This window comes from Ylistrum balloti, unplaced genomic scaffold (genome assembly GCF_031769215.1).
Source record: "Ylistrum balloti isolate Yb309-2 unplaced genomic scaffold, AGI_CSIRO_Ybal_v1 Utg369568, whole genome shotgun sequence".
NCBI lineage: Eukaryota > Metazoa > Mollusca > Bivalvia > Pectinida > Pectinidae > Ylistrum > Ylistrum balloti.
Window position 1 is genome coordinate 858,808 of NW_026781865.1, and position 18,072 is coordinate 876,879.

At 34.5% G+C, this 18,072-nt stretch overlaps 1 protein-coding gene across 1 annotated transcript in view; it reads left to right on the forward strand.

Annotated features, from left to right (window-relative positions):
- LOC132558373 (nuclear pore complex protein Nup160-like) overlaps nt 1-18,072 on the forward strand; it is a 28,859-nt gene extending 10,787 nt beyond the window's left edge. The window contains exons 14-36 of the mRNA XM_060222958.1: nt 218-283; nt 659-743; nt 1,133-1,298; nt 1,788-1,930; nt 3,661-3,821; nt 4,395-4,528; nt 5,247-5,320; nt 6,132-6,288; nt 7,116-7,271; nt 7,861-7,993; nt 8,349-8,444; nt 8,826-8,920; nt 9,910-10,006; nt 11,085-11,190; nt 11,859-12,022; nt 13,795-13,858; nt 14,420-14,533; nt 15,009-15,135; nt 16,343-16,453; nt 16,599-16,740; nt 16,964-17,101; nt 17,244-17,348; nt 17,701-18,072. Of these exons, the coding sequence (XP_060078941.1) occupies nt 218-283; nt 659-743; nt 1,133-1,298; nt 1,788-1,930; nt 3,661-3,821; nt 4,395-4,528; nt 5,247-5,320; nt 6,132-6,288; nt 7,116-7,271; nt 7,861-7,993; nt 8,349-8,444; nt 8,826-8,920; nt 9,910-10,006; nt 11,085-11,190; nt 11,859-12,022; nt 13,795-13,858; nt 14,420-14,533; nt 15,009-15,135; nt 16,343-16,453; nt 16,599-16,740; nt 16,964-17,101; nt 17,244-17,348; nt 17,701-17,772 (2,706 nt within the window). The 3' untranslated portion in view covers nt 17,773-18,072. The remainder of the gene's footprint in view (nt 1-217; nt 284-658; nt 744-1,132; nt 1,299-1,787; nt 1,931-3,660; nt 3,822-4,394; nt 4,529-5,246; nt 5,321-6,131; nt 6,289-7,115; nt 7,272-7,860; nt 7,994-8,348; nt 8,445-8,825; nt 8,921-9,909; nt 10,007-11,084; nt 11,191-11,858; nt 12,023-13,794; nt 13,859-14,419; nt 14,534-15,008; nt 15,136-16,342; nt 16,454-16,598; nt 16,741-16,963; nt 17,102-17,243; nt 17,349-17,700) is intronic.

Sequence of the window (18,072 nt, forward strand, 5' to 3'; positions counted from 1 at the left end):
ATATAAAGTATACAACAATGGAACCAACAGGTACACTAATGAGCATCAAACAGCTGCTTCATCCTTAATAAGGATTCTCCAGAATGGCAAGTAGTATGAATATATCACTCAGACTAAATTATATATCTATCATTTCATGTGTATTTACATGTTTGAATGTTTCCATGTGAAAGATATATTATTATTGATACTTTTCTTGAACTATTTTTCGTTATAGGTTGGAGCCAAGATGAAGGGACTACTAACTGATCCCATCACAGGCTTGGTTTGTCTTATCAAAAAGGTAAAGTAAGGGTCGGGGTTCACATATCTCAAGGGTCAAGGCCATCTTATGGTCTGGGTTAAGATTTCAAAATTTGCATGTTTTTTCCTGGTTGGAGTGCTGGTATAAAGATGTAGGGTTAAACATTTCATCAAGCCAAACATTAAAAATGCTCTTAATTGCATGTAGTATAAAAAATATTCATGAAAATAAATCTTAAAGTGCTCTAGCAAAATAAAAGGGCATTTTATACTATGCATATTGACTACAATTTCTGCTTATTCAAATTTTACCATCTTCATGCATGATTAAGTTCTGAATGATATGAGACAAACTGATGTTTTCAGTTCTTATTAACCTCTCATTGTTATTGAAATGGATGGTTTTATGTTTTAGGGCTGTGTGACCTACATTCGGCCCTGTGATAGAATTGAGGAGCTGTGTTATGGAAGTGGGGAGTGGACAGACCAACAGGAATTAGGTCTGTTTTTCAGCATGGTTAGGGTCTTGTTCTGAACACAATGATTTTATGTAAATATTGACTTTTACAGCCATTGCAAAATAAATCATTTCAACTGGTATTAATTACTTTTGAGGGGTAGGATTTAAGTGTGCACATGGTCTTACTGTGGAAGGAAACCAGTGAACTCATGGGAAACCAACTCGGTCAAGCAGGTGACCCCTACCTTTCCACATCTGTTCTGGGAATTCTCACTGTGCCATCCAACCACACCTAAAGTATTTTAATTGAAGAAATGAATATGTGTTGGAAATTGGATATAAGAGGTTTTTATATTTATATAGTTATGTGATTGAAGTTTAAATATCCTAACTTTTCCACAATATTTGGAAGGTTGTTTTCTAATGTAGATCATGCTCAAAAGTTTGATGTTGAGATGCTGGGTCGGTGTCTAGAGCTGATCAGGTCCAAGGTCACAGACGAGGCAGGGGCACAATTTGACTACTGTCCTACATCTCAGGAGGAGATCCGAACTCTAGCTAATCACATAGTAGAGGAACTCTTCACAGAAGAAGGGTAAGAAATTGCCACAACATTGTCACAGTACTGGAAACTACTGATTTTTCTTTATATACTCTTATGTTATAGCGTTAGCTTCACAAATAGGGCAGGTATATTTATGAATAAATACAACCTTCATAGATAAATACAAACCTCAGTCAATTGAATTTACTAGAATAAATACCCCAAGATATTCATCTTCAGTTATATCTGTTGTAGTGTTCATTATTCTAACATTCAGAAATTTGTATGGAAATTTTTCTGTTTTCTTTTTGTGTTACCTGCTTAACATCATGATAAGTGTTTGTCATAAAAAAACAAAATGGCATGTGATGCATAAAAATTGAACAAAATACAAGATATTTCCAAGGTTACTGCAAAATGTCTCTGTCTTATTGAATTTTTTATTCTTATGCATGCCGTTTTGTTATCTAAACGCCTTATAGCAGTTTGAGATAGTTATGATGAAGTTATGAATCTAATTATGACATTATTTTTAATCAGTTTGCTGAAAGGATCAACATCAATGATGTCACTTGGGGACCAAATCCAGAGAATCATTAACCTGCCGGACTGTATCCAGATTTTACTGGATTCCATGGACCTGACCACACAAGATGATGTAGAAGACACATCCATGGATGACGGTCAGTTGCTTTTCACTCAATATTTCCAATTTCCTTGCTGTGATAGAGAAAGGTTATAAAATGCTTGCTGTGGATATGTCTTACATTTTTTCATGTTCATAAACTACATTGATTTCGAAGTGAAGCTATTTACAAAGACCTACATTTGGTTAGATTTCATATGTAAGATACATTTTTACTGAAGCAGAAGTGGAGGATGCTTTGATTGAACCATAAAATCAGGCAGGAGACTTAAACTTAATCAGTTTAGATAGCATGCTGCAGGACTCCAACACATAGTACAGTAGACTTAAACTTAATCAGTTTAGATAACATGCTGCAGGACTCCAACACATAGTACAGTAGACTTAAACTTAATCAGTTTAGATAACATGCTGCAGGACTCCAACACATAGTACAGTAGACTTAAACTTAATCAGTTTAGATAACATGCTGCAGGACTCCAACACATAGTACAGTAGACTTAAACTTAATAAGTTTAGATAACATGCTACAGGACTCCAACATATAGTACAGTAGACTTAAACTTAATCAGTTTAGATAACATGCTGCAGGACTCCAACATATAGTACAGTAGACTTAAACTTAATCAGTTTAGATAACATGCTGCAGGACTCCAACATATAGTACAGTAGACTTAAACTTAATAAGTTTAGATAACATGCTGCAGGACTCCAACATATAGTACTTAAACTTAATCAGTTTAGATAACATGCTGCAGGACTCCAACATATAGTACAGTATAAACTTAATAAGTTTAGATAACATGCTGCAGGACTCCAACATATAGTACAGTAGACTTAAACTTAATAAGTTTAGATAACATGCTGCAGGACTCCAACATATAGTACACTAGACTTAAACTTAATAAGTTTAGATAGCATGCTGCAGGACTCCAACACATAGTACAGTAGACTTAAACTTAATCAGTTTAGATAGCATGCTGCAGGACTCCAACATATAGTACAGTGCAGGTCTCCAACATATAGTACAGTAGACTTAAACTAACACAATACATATAGTAGACTTAAACTTAATAAGTTTAGATAACATGCTGCAGGACTCCAACATATAGTACAGTAGACTTAAACTTAATCAGTTTAGATAACACAGTCCAACACATAGTACAGTAGACTTAAACTTAATCAGTTTAGATAGCATGCTGCAGGACTCCAACACATAGTACAGTAGACTTAAACTTAATCAGTTTAGATAACATGCTGCAGGACTCCAACACATAGTACAGTAGACTTAAACTTAATCAGTTTAGATAACATGCTGCAGGACTCCAACACATAGTACAGTAGACTTAAACTTAATCAGTTAAGATAGCATGCTGCAGGACTCCAACATATAGTACAGTAGACTTAAACTTAATCAGTTTAGATAACATGCTGCAGGACTCCAACACATAGTACAGTAGACTTGAACTTAATCAGTTTAGATAGCATGCTGCAGGACTCCAACATATAGTACAGTAGACTTGAACTTAATCAGTTTAGAATGCTGCAGGACTCCAACACCTAGACATTGCAACTTTTTGAACTTAATCAGTTTAGATAACATGCTGCAACAAATATAACACAACTTAATCAGTTTAGATAATTGCAATCATGCAGGACTCCAACATATAGTACATCATACATTAAAGTTGGAACAATAAACACAACAAACAATAATTGTACATAAGTGATAACATTTTACAACTGTAGCATATTTTCCTGATACAGGTGAAAGCACAAACCACCAGCTGGCATGTAGTCGGCTTTTCACTAGTGGCACTGCTGTGGAAATCCTCTCAGCCACTCTACAGCAGGTCTCTGTCACAAGGTTATCTGCCCTTAGAGATCTGTTGATCCTACAGGAGGCAGCATGTCAGCTTGGAGATCGGGTAAGTGAATCTTAAGATAGTCATTGTTCTAAGGTAACTCCTGATCCTTTTTTTTTTTTTTTTGAAAGAGAGATTATCTAGTTTCCAACCTATTAATCTGATATTCCTGCTGCTGTACAACTTACACGGGACTGTAATCCTATTTTGGAACATTTTCTTTGGTTGGTAATGTCAATAGAATAAAAGTGCTAATAATCTTTTTTTACTAGAAGGGTATCAAGGAATAAGACGGTGCCTTCGATTTCTTTCTTGAGTGAATATGGTGCTGCTATAATCTTTTTACCATCTCATACAGCCATAAAATTGTGTTTATTCTGTACAATCTCCAGCGCTCCGGACCAAGTCACTGCTAATATGCTTCACACTGGTCATTTGTCTGATGAATCTGTCAGTGGTGTTATCATAATGTCACACTGAAATATCTTCTACTGGTTGTGTTATAAGAACTTCTATCTTCAGGACTGTGATCCTGACTATTTAGATATAAGAGTTTCCTATATTCAGATTAATAACTTGGCTTGGAAAGTTGAATTATGTAGAATTATTTTTTTTTTTGTGTTGTGTTTTGTTTAGGATGGTATTACTCCTGATGTTACTGGCCGTCTACATCACGATTTAATCCCTCACACCCTAACCTTACTCCAGTCCTACATGCTGCTTAAGTGGGTGTCCGAGTCTGTAGCCACACCTAGTCAGACCAGTACCCTGTGAGTATAGACCTGTATATTGTCAGACCAGTACCCTGTAAGTATAGACCTGTATATAGTCAGACCAGTACCCTGTAAGTATAGACCTGTATATAGACAGACCAGTACCCTGTAAGTATAGACCTGTATATAGTCAGACCAGTACCCAGTAGACCTATATATTGTCCGACCAGAACCCTGTAAGTATAGACCTGTATATAGTCAGACCAGTACCCTGTAAGTATAGACCTGTATATAGTCCGACCAGTACCCTGTAAGTATAGACCTGTATATAGTCCGACCAGTACCCTGTAAGTATAGACCTGTATATAGTCAGACCAGTACCCTGGAAGTATAACAGAACCTGTATAAACTGAACTCTACATCAACAATAGACACACTTAGTCAGATGAGTAGCCAGTAACTATTTTGTACAGACATTGGTACCTGTCTTCACTTAACAGCATCAAGACTACCGATGTGGACAGGTGTCTTTTATCACAAGGCACTTGTATTTATATTTATCAATTAAATCCAGAATGAAGTGGGTTTTGTAAAGTTTTGAAATACATTTAAAGAATTTGTCTTTTGAGAAGGAAATCAGTGTTTTTTCATAAGTCCTATAAAGTGAAGTGGGATATGAAAGTGAATTTACAGTGTTGTTGCTAACTGATAACATTTTCTGCTGATTATTAGGATTTTGACCAAGAAATCAATGTGATTGTTGCTTTTTCTACAGAGAATTTAACGTGAGACAGCTAGCGTCTTTAGAGATCAATGATGGATCAGGACTGACAAGTCAGCAGAGAGCCAGTGAGTGATTAACTTGTGATAACATGTCTGTATTATACCTGTTATAGCTTTTACACAATGACCTTTAGCTCACCTTTCTTGATTATTTTATTTGAAGGGCCTTGTTGCCTGGGTATACAAGTAGTGATTGGTAGAAGCCTATCATACTATATTATGCCTTTAATAAATTGAGTGTTTGATAGCATTTCTGCAAGTAGAATTTTAAATTCATGAGGGGTCATTGGTACCAAGGACAAACATCTGTAGCACTTTTAAATTTCATTTAGATAGCAGAAACATCAGATAATAATACCCTAGGCAAGCTACATAATGAATAAGACTGTACCATACATTTTAATTTTCTGCTAGGAGTCCTTCATTGATGTACCAAAAGCATGTAAAACCAGAGGGAAAGTCATGTAACAAACTCTAAACTGAACTAAAGAAATAGAAACTCAAAGCTGTTAGTGTCGAGGGATTCTGTTTCTTAGGTTTTTTTTGAGGATGGATTGAAAACATGAAAAATGGATTTCTGAAAGAATAAAACTGAAAGGAAAAATAATAATCCATTAGATGACTTTCCCAAAAAATGAGTTCCATTTCCTTCAAAGTTTTGTTACACAGAGTTTGAACCTGAGTATTATTGGTGTTTGTTGATTATCATGTTGGTGTATTGGAGGCAAGCGTCATGTTTAACAACTTAATAATCTTCCCTCGGGTTGAGATCCTTCTGTCTCGCCCTAAAGGTGTGAAAGATTCTATTAGACTGTATGATGTTATTGTTTTATGAGAAGACAATAGAATGTTACTGTTTCTATGTTATAATTGCCAGGTCTACAGAATATAGGTTTGGCAGAGCTGTTTATACAGGCTGTGGGTGGCACACAGGCACGACAAATGTTGGCCCAGACCCGACTGATGGAGAATGAGCCCTGTGCTACCTGGACTTTGGGTATCCTAGGCCTCACCAAGTTTGTGTCTAGACTTGTGTATCCTTTCCACTCGCGAAACACTAGATAATTTCTCTGTAGTTTAGTATGTTACAAAAAACCCTGATGTTTCCAATTATTTGTCACAGAGATATTTCATCAAAGTTGCAAAATTTCTGGCTGTTCTTTACTTTAAGAACTCATTTAAATGACTTTAATAACTATTGTTAGCATTGAAATATCTCACCTGTGGTCAGTTTAGACAGGCAAAATTGGTGGGAATACTCCCAGCCAAGCCATCTAAATATAGCACATCATGAAATCCGGAACGGTAAGGTCACTGGCTCATAGATTTTTTACAGAATATTGGGTATATCTTTTCAGTAAAATTTCTGCTGATGTTACAATTTTTATTACTTCATTAGGCTTATTTTCTGGTGATTTTATAATTGTTTCTGTTTGATGGTCTGTTTAACATCTATATTAGACAAACAACATAATTGACTTGGTCATCTTCAAGACCATCATGTCAATTCACCAACTCTAATTTTTAATGAACTTCCTGTAGGTCAGATTTTGTGACTCATTTCCATTGGTCCTGTGCTGTGTTATGCTACTACAGAACAATGCCATATTTTCATAATCTCAACAGATTTCATTCTTATTTACACCCATAGCATCATAACATAAAGTTCTGGTTTACTGTTTACTTAGGAACGAGGGCCTTCATGTGTAATAGATTTCTTTGTGTTCAGCTCCTTCAATCAAAGAGAAAGAGACATAATCCATATTACAGATATTTAAGTCATATGAAGAAATGATAACATCGGATTGTAGAGTTTATATCAAATATGAGATGTGACCTATGATCCTTGACATTACATAAGCTGGCCAATGAGCCCCTACTTTGTGTTCCCAGAGTTCCTTGTAGGGAGTTGTCAATACCTCCAGCTTCAGGAATATGTTCGTCTGCTGAGCTCCTGGTGCGAGTGGCATGTTGCCTCACGCAGATTTATGTTGGGGCTGTGCTACCTACACTTTGAGTAAGTATTCAAGATAATGTTACAATGGATGTAAGTACATGGAGATTACAGACAAAGAGGGGTTCATGATTACAAACAGAGTTATTATTACTTGAGAAGCTTATTCCATTTTGTGTGTCAATTTAGGCAAGTTATATGGATCACTGAGCTTTATTTTTACAACACATGACAAATTTCATATCTTTGGACTAATGAAGTTCTAATTTTGAAAAGATTCCTTGTTAAACATTTTTGGGTGAGTTTGCAATTTAGTTTTTAAACCTAAAAGTCACTGCAACTTACTAGAAAACAAAGGCTAATCAATGACAAAATTCAGATGGTGGTTTCTAGGTACTATACTGAAAGTACTGTGTATTTTATTGTAAATATTTCCAAAACATAGCTTCAGCTCCTGTTGACTGTTAAAAATCAAACTCTATGTAGTGAATATGATTTATTAAAAAAACTTTGCAATTTACACACAAATGACCATGGTTATTTGCATGCCCATGTGTCATTCAAACATGATCCTCTATTTCTTTGCGCTGATTGGTATCATGTATTTTTTTGTTGTGATTAATATCAATAGAATTTTTTCTCTCATTGTCAGTGAACCACAAAAAGCTGGCCAGTGTTTTACTGCAGCAAAGGAAGGTGTGGCCACAGAAACATTCCTGAGACAAAAACTTCTCCAGACAGATGAAACGCACAACAAACGACTGGAGGTTCTTTACTATCTCAAGGTGATGGACACAAATTATTTCTAATAGCCAAAACAGACATGGAACAGATAATAACAATCTAGACAGATTTAATCAAGTTCAACAATTTTCATTTTCTTTATCACTTTTTATGAAGAATTTTAAAATTTTCATAGCTGAAAGCACTTTTTAATTATTGCCTATGTCCCTAGATATGAAAAAATAAAAATAAAAAGAACTTTGCAACCCATTGATTTACTATGAAAAGACAAAGAAATAGAAAAGTGTCTGAAATAGAGTACTATGAATATTTACATTATTTCATTTTTCCCCACTGGAGATCATATGGGTATCAGATATACAACAATATTATACATTTTTGTCTTCTGTACAACAGGTAATAAAGCAGTTTGAGGAATTTGGAGCTCCTGACATGGTTGTCTCCCTTGCCAAGACCGGTATCAGTATTGCAGAGGATGATGATCCAAATGTGGTAAGTAAATAACACAGATTATGACAAATGTTTATTTTTGAGATGGATTTCCAGCTATATTGTCAGACAAATTATGTTTAATGGTATTTATTTTGTTTATACTTAATTCTGTTAGAATTGAGAATATTTTAGGCAGTAACATTTACAAGGATAACACCACTTTACATTGCTTAGGTCTATAGTTAATTTTGAAATATCTGTATGTAATTATTTAAAGGATATGGTATAAAATGTTTAGATAATGAGATAAGGGATAAAACATTAACTCACAAAAATTGTTTAATGTGTTAAGATGTTGATGAAATGTTTTGTGTAAGGGTAAAATAATGTTACAATGTTGTAAAAATTGGCATTTATCCTCTTCATAATCTACTCTTGTAGCCCACTCTTTGGTCAAAGCTATTCAAGTACCAGCTTGAGTTAGGCCACAACATGGAGGCCTATTCAGCCATGATAGCAAACCCTGATCCATCCAGGTAACTTTACACATACATCATACAATCCAATACAAGTGTTTCACAAACCCTGATCCATCAAGCTAACCATTTCTTTACACATACATCATACAATCCAATACAAGTGTTTCACAAACAATTATCCATCCAGGTAACTTTACACATACATCATACAATCCAATACAAGTGTTTCACAAACCCTGATCCAGCCAGGTAACTTTACACAAACATCATACAATCCAATACAAGTGTTTCACAAACCTTGATCCATCCAGGTAACTTTACACATACATCATACAATCCAATACAAGTGTTTCACAAACCATGATCCATCCAGCTAACCATTTCTTTACACATACATCATACAATCCAATACCAGTGTTTCACAAACCATTATCCATCCAGGTAACTTTACACATACATCATACAATCCAATACAAATGTTTCACAAACCCTGATCCATCCAGGTAACTTTACACATACATCATACAATCCAATACAAGTGTTTCACAAACCCAGATCCATCCAGGTAGCTTTACACATACATCATTCAATCCAATACAAGTGTTTCACAAACCATGATCCATCCAGGTAACCATTTCTTTACACATACATCATACAATCCAATACAAGTGTTTCACAAAACCATGTGTATGAAATTCTTCTATCTTTAAAACACAGTAGTTTAACAGTAACAGTATTATGGTCATGTAGTGCAGATTGTATTTTTTTTTGAAAATTGTAACAAAACCAATCTATGATACATACTTTGAAAAAAAAACCCCATTAAAGTTTCATGCTCCAGATGTCATTATGTGAAGGTTGTTGAACATCAAAGCCAGGTTTTCACTATCAGATTGGTGATGTCAGAATAGTGGTCATTACTCTATTTAGGTTGAAAGATGCAGAGCACATGTTAACTTACTGGTAGAATTATGATCAATGCATAACCAGTGAATGTTAAATCCAGGGGAAGTATAGATGTTGATGCTTTGTTTTCTTTTGAACAGGAGAAAAGATTGTCTCAGACAGTTATTGGTGACGTTGTGTGAGAGGGGCGACCTTCAGGCATTGATAAGTTTCCCGTACATTGACCTAGAAGAAGAGGTAAATCTAGAACTTATTCTAATGAACAAAGTAGGACTCAAACAAATGTACAAACTAGGACTCAATCAATTTACAAACTAGGACTCAATCATATCTACAAACTAGGACTCAATCAAATCTACAAACTAGGACTCAATCAATCTAGAAACTAGGACTCAATCAATTTACAAACTAGGACTCAATCAATTTACAAACTAGGACTCAATCAATTTACAAACTAGGACTGAATCAAATCTACAAACTAGGACTCAATCAATTTACAAACTAGGACTCAATCATATCTACAAACTAGGACTCAATCAAATCTACAAACTAGGACTCAATCAATTTACAAACTAGGACTCAATCATATCTACAAACTAGGACTCAATCAAATCTACAAACTAGGACTCAATCAATTTACAAACTAGGACTCAATCATATCTACAAACTAGGACTCAATCAATTTACAAACTAGGACTCAATCAATTTACAAACTAGGACTCAATCATATCTACAAACTAGGACTCAATCAATTTACAAACTAGGACTCAATCAATTTACAAACTAGGACTCAATCATATCTACAAACTAGGACTCAATCAATTTACAAACTAGGACTCAATCAATTTACAAACTAGGACTCAATCAATTTACAAACTAGGACTGAATCAAATCTACAAACTAGGACTCAATCAATTTACAAACTAGGACTCAATCATATCTACAAACTAGGACTCAATCAATTTACAAACTAGGACTCAATCAATTTACAAACTAGGACTCAATCAATTTACAAACTAGGACTGAATCAAATCTACAAACTAGGACTCAATCAATTTACAAACTAGGACTCAAACAAATGTACAAACTAGGACTCAATCATATCTACAAACTAGGACTCAATCAATTTACAAACTAGGACTCAAACAAATGTACAAACTAGGACTCAATCAATTTACAAACTAGGGCTCAATCAAATCTACAAACTAGGACTGAATCAAATCTACAAACTAGGACTCAATCAATTTACAAACTAGGGCTCAATCAAATCTACAATCTACACTATTAATTCGTTGATGTTGGCTTGATTTTGTAGGTTGTGAATATCCTGGAGAGTCGTGCCCGATCTGTAGACCTGCTTACCCATAACTACTACGACCTTTTGTATGCATTCCACATCTTTAGGAACAACTTCAGGAAAGGTACAGCACACTGTAACTCTATATAATAATCTAAACTTGGTTAGTGATATAACCCAGGGGAACAAGATATTAAAATGACAAAAACCCTATTTTGGAGTTCATATCGATATCATTTTTTAAAAAAAATTGTCTAGATTGCCCTCTTAAGGTAGTGGTTTGTGTAAAAGGAATTTTTCAACAAATAAACGTATACTCCCGTAGCTTCTGGTTCATTGTATGCTAGTTGTTATATGCTTCAAGGCTACAAAGAAACCAGTCACAGCTTGTATAGAGTTGGAACTTTATAGATTGGGTGATATCATCAAAGTTATTATCACTGCAACGTCCATACCCTTAGATAAGCCTAGTTAAAATGCTAATACTCCCAATCATAAAACTTGCCCAGGAATAGCTTTCTTTCTTTGAGATTGTGTATCATGTGAGATGGCTATGTCATGATTATTTATCGTGTACCAGATCTGGGGTCTATATTAAGGTCAAGTCACAAAGTCAAAGGTTAAGTGGGTGTAATTTTTGCCCGTACAGTAAATTCTAGATGGCTGATAATTTGACAAAATTTATTGATTGGATATTTCAAGAATATACAATATGAGAAAGTCTTTTATACCTGTTCATACAGAACTGTTGTTTCTATGGAAGTCTTGATGGGACATGTTTGTTTTTCATAGCTGGTCGTGTCATGTATGAACATGGCACAAGACTTGGAAGGGAGGTACCAGGAAAGAGGGGTCTTGAGCGTCAGGCGCAGTGTTACCTAGCAACCATGAATGTGTTGAGGCTCGTAAAACCAGAGTATGCATGGATTGTGAAACCTGTACAGAAACTGAATAGGGTAAATTTGTTTCTCTTTTCTCTCTTCTTTAGGGCTTCTGGTGGAAAGACTTATTATTGTTATGTTTGTTCTTTTTATTATCTTTCTTCTTTCTAAATTTGTGTAGTCTAGATATTTTGTTAAGTAAGTCTAATTAGTATATTGTAGGCATGGATATGAAGATATGTGTGTAACATTTTTAAGTAGGTCATAAATCCAATATGGGCACCATGACATCGTACATTAAAATCTTTAATATAGCCAATTCTCAACAACCGTTGATTGTACAGAGTTTGTGAATTATATTATTTGTAGATAATTTCCATATCTAACTTTTGCCTATGACGTCTGAATACAAAGTATGCCAAAGAAAAAAGCTTGCTGTTAGGTCGAAGGTCACAAATTTAAAACTTTTTCTTTTTTTTTCTTTTGAAATTTTTTAGATCTATATCACTTACATATATTTCACTTAATTGTTATAAGAAATGTTTCCATAAATGTCCTCTTCCAGTTCGTGACACTTTCAACTTCTTCACAAAAACAAAATGGCTGCCATGATGTTATATCCAATTTTACCTCTAATTGCAATATCTCATTGAGTGCTGAATGTAATTCATGCATCTTTGGATATGTACTGTGAGATAAAAATAGTAAACATTTCTAATAAAATATTTTTTGTAAAATATCAACTTCTAGTTTTTGTAGGGGTCAAAAATTCTTCTCAAATTCTATAAGGCCTAGAAACAAGATGTTTCAAATTTGAAATGTTTAGGACATTGCCCGTCAAGTTTGTTAATATTTCAAAGTCACAGTATTCAGTTTTGTCAAAATGTTTGAAATAGTATTTTCTCAATAACCTAGACATGGTGATGAAATTTTGTCAGATGCATACTGTGATCAATTGCTATTGAATGTATTTATGAAATTTTTTTCTGAAAATTCAACTTCCAGTCCTCAATAGGGATCAAAATTGAAAATTCCTTTTTTGGATAAACATTGAAAAACTTCCACAAGGTCTGCAACCTTGATATTTCACATGTACGATGTCAAACTTGTTAGTTATAAGCTTGAATATTATAAGTAACCTTGATCCACTTTTAAGGTCACAGGGGTCAATTTTGTTAAAATCTTTAAATGCCTTTTTTTCAGTAGCTAAGAAGTATGGAGTGATGATGGTTATTTGCACATTACTTTAAATTGCTATTGATAGTAATAAGAAATGTTGTGTCAAATGTCAAATTGTGGTTTTAGGAACGAGTATAGAAAGTTCTTTTTCAGGTAACACAAATAAATAATCTGAAGATTTACAGTCTGTAGTTTAGATATGTGATATATAAATTGCTTGAACAGTTAGCTGTCATGTTTATGGAAACAATTGATCTTTCGGTAACATAATGTGTATCAGTGAAAAGCCATCAAATTATTGGCTGACAATTTCTAGGTTTTTTTTTCGGTTATTTTTTTAACCTTTGGAGAACAGGAGTTTTACTGGGTATTTGTGTGATGAGGGTAATAAAGTACATGGGTACAAATCACTTAAGTAGCATCCTTAAGCATTTCAATGGCTGTGTATGTGAACCTGTACCAACAGACCATAAGAATAATGGATTACAAATTCTGTTTGTTTGTACCCATTTCTTAGCCTTTATCAGATATCAACATGCTCTTATTCAAATCACAATGGTTGTTAGAAAATAATCATCTCTAACTCAAAAGTTCACCTGTCTGTCCCAGATTTTACTGAGAAAAACTGTTCAATTTGAAATGTTACTAACTGAAGCTTTTGTTTTCAGTCAAAATTAGATGACTCTGGAAGTTCACCAAAGCATTTCTTGGATGGTGAGGAAAAACTAGCAGGTATTCTTCACAGCCTTTTGGCCGATTTTATCTTTTTGTCAGATTTTAGTTAATATAAAGTGGATTTCCACATACTGTCAAATCCTGCTGTTTACTCTTAAGCTAGCTTTCATTTCTGTAAAGAGTGTTGTTTGAAAAATGTTTTCACCTGGCTGATTTCATTGCTGGATTTATTCACACTCACAAAAACATTTTTGATTCTTCAGTAACAATGAAGAAAAGTAACAGCTGTGAGGAATGTGTTAAGCTAAGCTATGATTTCTGTTAAATGAATATATGGATATAGTATTTTGATCATTGAGAGAACTAATCAGAGCCCTGTAAGAACAGACATTTGAACTAGAAATGATGATGATGGATGACAGCATAGTAAATTCAAAAAGTTCAGTTTTTTTCCTTTTTTTTAATAGAATAATTTTCAAGAATGTTCAATAATAGTTTAATTTGCCATGTGATGTATGGAGGGGATGGTGGATGTCTTTTCTCATAGAGGATGATACCGACTACTGATAAAACTGTTAAAGGGCCATAACACTGTATTTTATGATGCTTACGTTTCAGCATCCGACCAAAAGATGGAGATAATGGAGCTTAGTGATATAGAGAAGGAGTTCATGTTGGTGGATGCTCGGCTCAGACTCATACAGAAGGACACTGATCCAGCTCTCTCATCAGGTGCCATTAACTGGACTTTATTTAAACCTTCTGATGTCAGACCTCTGTAATGTTTTGATATGATCACCTTGGTTGAACTATTGAAAGACAAAAATGATCTTTGATCCTTTACTTATCAACAGATTTACAAGTTTATTAAAAAAAATGTTGAAAATATTAAATATTTTTCATTTAAGTAAAGATGAATGCTACTGTTAAACTTTAACGAGTAATTATTACCCCTTCATGTGGGGAGCCTAGTATTTTCCTGAAAATGCATCGCACATTGCTGCTGAATGACAATTATCTACAAATTTTATCAATATCTCAGCATTTAAACCTTCAACTTTGATAATTAAATTAAAAATTGCCATAACATGACTAGGAAAAGGTAGAATCACCTGTGATATTCTAACCTAGAACCTCCAGACTCACAAAATAACCAGATCTTGTTTATTTTCATAGAATTTTTGAAATGTAGAATTTTCTTCTTCAGGTCCAACTCCTGGACCAGATGAGATGGTAGGACTTTTGGTAAAGGCAGGAATGTATGACAGAGCAATCACTGTCTGTCAGGTGTTTGATATGAAACTAGTCACAGTCTTTGAAAGTCTTGCACTCAGGTCAGTGTTTATATCATTAGAATAAATTAGCTCACTATGAGTGTTTGAAACAGGTTATATTGGTCACTGTATTTTCCGTATTATAAGCTGCTCCTTTTTTCCTCATGAGTTGGGTGTGCAGCTAATATACCGGTGGACGAAAACAAAATCAGCAGGATGAAACAACAACAAAAAATCCAGGAAGCATACCAGTACAAGAATGTACTGAGCTTTTTTCTTATGAGAATCAACCCTTCGCATGTTTGTGGCTGAAACAGATCGTCTAGAACGGACATTTTCAATCGTATACAAGATGATTTGAAGATTGAGATAAAAATAACATTCTTGTGGTTTTAATTAATCATACCTCTTCATCTGAATCACAATAATATCTTGTGGATTTTTGCAGTCACTTTGAAGCCATAGTGTAAATGATACAGGACTATAAGAATTTGGTCAGCATGCATGTAAGGGCCTTCTTTATATTTAACTGTACAGATATTGATGGAGATATTGTTTAGTAAATTGCATGTGACGTCATGGTCCTATATCTGTTCATAGATAGTCTGTGACGGCATTTGTTTGACTTTCATGCTGTCACAGATTGTCTATAAACAGATATACGGTCATGACGTTACATACGGTTTACTATACAAACTACTAACTGAACAGTTATCACTTCATAAGAAGGGTGTGGCTTATATGTTGATGCGGCTTATAACCCGGAAAATGTGGTTTTCCATTTTAAAATTAATGGTGAGAGCTATAATGTTTACTTTTCCTGTCTACCTATTCATCCTACTGCAAGTCCCTCAGCCAGGACAAGCATTTGTAGTTTGAAAATCATTATGAAATCATGTCACTAGAGCAGTTGAAATATTCCAAATTCTCTCTTTAATATAAAATGAATGAGACTTAAATCCTGAAGGTAATTACTGTCTCTTCAATAAATTATCCATGTGCTTTGTGGAGATATTCTGAAATAAAGCATATGTTATGGCATAATGACCACAGTCAGCAGTCTGTATTTTAGTAAGATACAAGTATATTTTACATCCACTTAAATCAGACCTCATTAGTAATATTATATGTTAGAAAGCTATTTAAAAAGGTCACATGCTCTATAGAGAAGGGGAAAATAGCTCCTCTTATCTTCATCACCAGCTCCATAAATATTCTAATGTCAAAAAAGGATTTCAATTTCAATATGATGTAAACTGTGTGTCAGGTGTGTGAAGCTGTCCCGTAGCAGTTCCTGGGATAACTCTGTTGTGACAGTGACATGGGACTGGTTACAGGAGAACAACTTAGCTCTGTCAAACCTCACCAAGGATACCAGGTACAGTATATGGGTAATCAGTAATAGAATAATTATCCTTTAAGTGATCATCAGGATACATTTTGTCACTTAAATCAAGATATACTACAGTAGCTTGTCATTTTACCAGTAGTGAAGGGAAGATCTTCACCTTCTGTTTCCACAGTGCCACAGACTTAGCTTGGCTACTCCTACAGCACTACTTAGAGACATATGAGGACCACACAGGACAATACCATCGCTGTATAGCAATGAAATTGCTCTCGCAGGCCTTCCCTCTACCAACTTGGCTCATCAACTCTTACAAGGTGATTTATCCCAATGATATCTTAGTGGTAGTATCCTTCGAAATTTCAGCTTTTATTTTCATGGTTTTTAAGACTACAATGAAAGTCAGAAAAATAACTTCAAAACTAATGAAAAAGCAAAACATTATTGAAATATAGTATTTAAATGCATTTATAAAGCATGTGCTGTTGCTGTTGTAACGGACAGGTTTTGTACTGTGGTTTATTGTGCTTGTTATTACAGGGTTTGAACACATCAGAACTACTAAGGGTTTATATTGACTATGACATGCTGGAGGATGCCGTGATTTTAACCATGGAATATATTGATGCAGTCATGGACTCTTTCACCGGACACGGGAGTGAACTTTTTAATTTACGGGTGAGTACTCTTAAGTGAAAAAGTGATAGATATAAATTCAAACAACCTTGGATATAAAATCGTAATTTTTCTTCTTTTTGTGTTTCGCACCATTTTAGCTACAATATTGTTAAACCTACATTATTGTTGCTTTTGTTGACAGGGTTGTCTACAAAATCACACACAGACGGCCTGGTTGCCCTACACATGTATTGACCAGCTGCTAATTGCATTACAGGATCACAAACATGATATCACACATGGAAAGGTAAACGGCAAAAGTCTGCAAAGTTGTTTACAGAATCATTTTACCTGTCATGTCTTCTGATGTAATTGGTGAAAATGCTAGGATAAATTCAAAGCTGAAAGACATCATGCATTTGACAGCTGAATAAGTTTTCATGTGAAGCAATAAGCCCATGGCTAGTAATAAGCTTGTCCTTATTTTACATTTTCAATAAAAATGCCAACAGATGCTATATCATTGTCTTGTAATGAACTCATAAACCGTCTACACAGAATTAAAGGTGATTCTTAAACTCGGATCAGACATGAATCCAGAAGATTGATAGGATATTATAACTGAAGAATGTAACAATCTTATTTCCATCTTGTTTCAGCTGTATGAATCATTACAGAATAAAATGGATACCTACTATAACAAGTTGTCTGAACAAGATTACAATAGCTGACATCGACTCATCTGAATGTGTGTTTGTACTGTCCTAGCTGTCTTCTACAGTCTTCATGTCAAAACAGGACACATCCTCAGTGTCACCATGTGTCAAATTACTCTGAATTAACAGAAATTAATGATGCGGTTTTTGGAACTATCCGATTCACATAAACTAAACATCACAATATCACCGAGGGAAGGCTTCATGTTTTCATGATTAAATATTGAATAAAGGATTTGAAGAATTACACAATATGTCAACTTCAAAATTGATTGCTGCAGAAATTGTGCTGTTTAAGTATGTGTATCAATGCCA